The 2,019-nt window shown below is 34.8% G+C and overlaps 1 protein-coding gene across 1 annotated transcript; it reads right to left on the bottom strand.

Moving 5' to 3' along the window:
* Positions 1-644: 644 nt before the first annotated feature.
* LOC111392632 (transcriptional regulator SUPERMAN-like) lies at positions 645-1,280 on the bottom strand. The gene has a single exon (XM_023018008.1). The coding sequence runs from the start codon at positions 1,278-1,280 to the stop codon at positions 645-647; it is 636 nt and encodes a 211-aa protein (XP_022873776.1).
* Positions 1,281-2,019: the final 739 nt, after the last annotated feature.

A 2,019-nucleotide genomic window follows, 5' to 3' on the forward strand; every position in this document is an offset into this window, starting at 1 on the left:
GGGTCGAATTCTAACAATTTCATTTGAAAATAAATTGGTGTCATCTGAGGACATGTTAAATCTTTTTATGGCATTTGATCACCATCAGTTGAGTGATCCAACCCATGGACTTAAAAATGACCTTCTTGTATTCCAACAATTGACGTTCTATTCGAAATAATGACCTGACTTTGATACCACTTATTGGGATTGGGTATCAATTATCTCATATGAAAATCAATTGATTCCAACGAGGGTAAACAAAATTTTTTATGGTATACAATCACCATTATTTGAGTGACTCAACTCATGAACTTAAATGTGAACTTGTTGTACCCTAACATGTCTAATCTACATATCAAACGTGCCACAAGCATCCAATTTCTCGTTATGAACTCCATATTTGATCTCAATTGTTTGCAATTACCCAATAAGCTACAGGCTAGTGTTGCTCCATTCCTCAGGATCATGCATCAGACTTCCGAAAAACTTGTAAAATAATGGACGCGAGATGCCAGACAACTAGTTTATTTTATAATACGAGCGACCAATGTTTGAATTACAACAAATATAACAATTTTAATAGGATCAATTGCTAAATTAACCGAAAACGGAATATGTTAATTTAGACAGAACCCTTCAGGAAGTACATCAGTAATATGCTGCTAGTTGTATCCTAGCCGGAGTTCCAAATCCAACTCCTCCGATTGACTATTCCGGCCGGTTTCCAAGTCCAGTTTAACTATTCCTGCTTTCTTGACTTCACATGTAGTTTCATGAACAGGCGAACCAAAACTTGTGACCCCGAAATATGTCTTCGAACTTTTCATTTTCATCAAATCTGCTGTTGGAGGACATGAATAGTTGACTGACGCTGCAACTTGTTTGTTCAATTTCTTCATTTCAGAGACACTAGAAGAAGAAAATGAAGGTGATAGAGTTGAAAAGTAGGGAGAAACTAATTTAGGTAATGCGGAATTGAAAGGGGGAAATTTTCTCAAAGGGGGTAATGTTGCAGATGGAGATGAAGAAGAAAAACTAGGTTTACGGCTTAAACTTATATAATTAGGGTCAGGGTTTAGAAGTGAAAACTGAGCATTTTTGCTATAATTTTCCTTTGGTGGGAAGTGCTGTCTTAGCCTGGCTCTATCTTTTCTGTGAACATTCATGTGGCCACCAAGTGCTTGAGCAGATCTGAATTCTCTCTTGCAAAAGATGCATGTATAACATCTTGGAGGCCATGAAATTCCAGCAAGCAAATCTCCTTCTCCTTCAATATTACACTCACTCCCAAACCCCATTTTTATAGTATAATCTCCTAAATCTTCTTCTCATTCATTTGTTTCACATTTCACATAAACCCGGATGAGATTTCTCCCAGATATGTATGTGAATGATGATATAGAACTTGGATTTGGGTGTCAAGGAAGAGTTAATCAGTGCATGTTCCCTATGTCAGTACACCTGATACTAAGTTATGAAGGGAGATTTGTTTAAGAAGCCTAGTCAACAATATTTTTTGCTAAAATAGCCTATATCAATAGTTTTTGTTTAGAGAGCATACGTCATGTATTAAAAGTCTTAAATACCCTTAAATTGAAATAACTAAAATATCCAATTTGGAGTTCAATATTTACCAAATCCCCCAAACATAAATCCCCACTTTTATACTAACTTTTCATACACATTTTAAAATGGCAAAATGGCATACTGTCTTTTTAAACAACTGAATGCCGTTTTAACTAATTTCATGTTTGTATCACTTTATGTTTCCTTGTATCCACATAAAAATTAATGAAAATAAGTTTTAACTATATTTTGAGTGAAATTGAGAGTCCATGATCCAAAGCGGGATGCTGTCGTTGTAAACAGTTTGATGACGTTTTAACTAACGTAGACAATTTTTCACTACATTTATAGTGAAATCAAGACTCTATAATCCAAAATGTCATGCTATCGTTTTAAATGAGTGGATGTCGTTTCAACTAATTTCGTATCCGTTTTTCTTTATTTTCACTCGTATACACATGAAAATGAATG

This window comes from Olea europaea, chromosome 4 (assembly GCF_002742605.1).
Source record: "Olea europaea var. sylvestris chromosome 4, O_europaea_v1, whole genome shotgun sequence".
Classification (NCBI taxonomy): domain Eukaryota; kingdom Viridiplantae; phylum Streptophyta; class Magnoliopsida; order Lamiales; family Oleaceae; genus Olea; species Olea europaea.

Coding starts and splice junctions, on each gene's coding strand:
- LOC111392632 (XM_023018008.1), bottom strand. CDS start 1,280: ATGGGGTTTGGGAGTGAGTGTAATATTGAAGGAGAAGGAGATTTGCTT.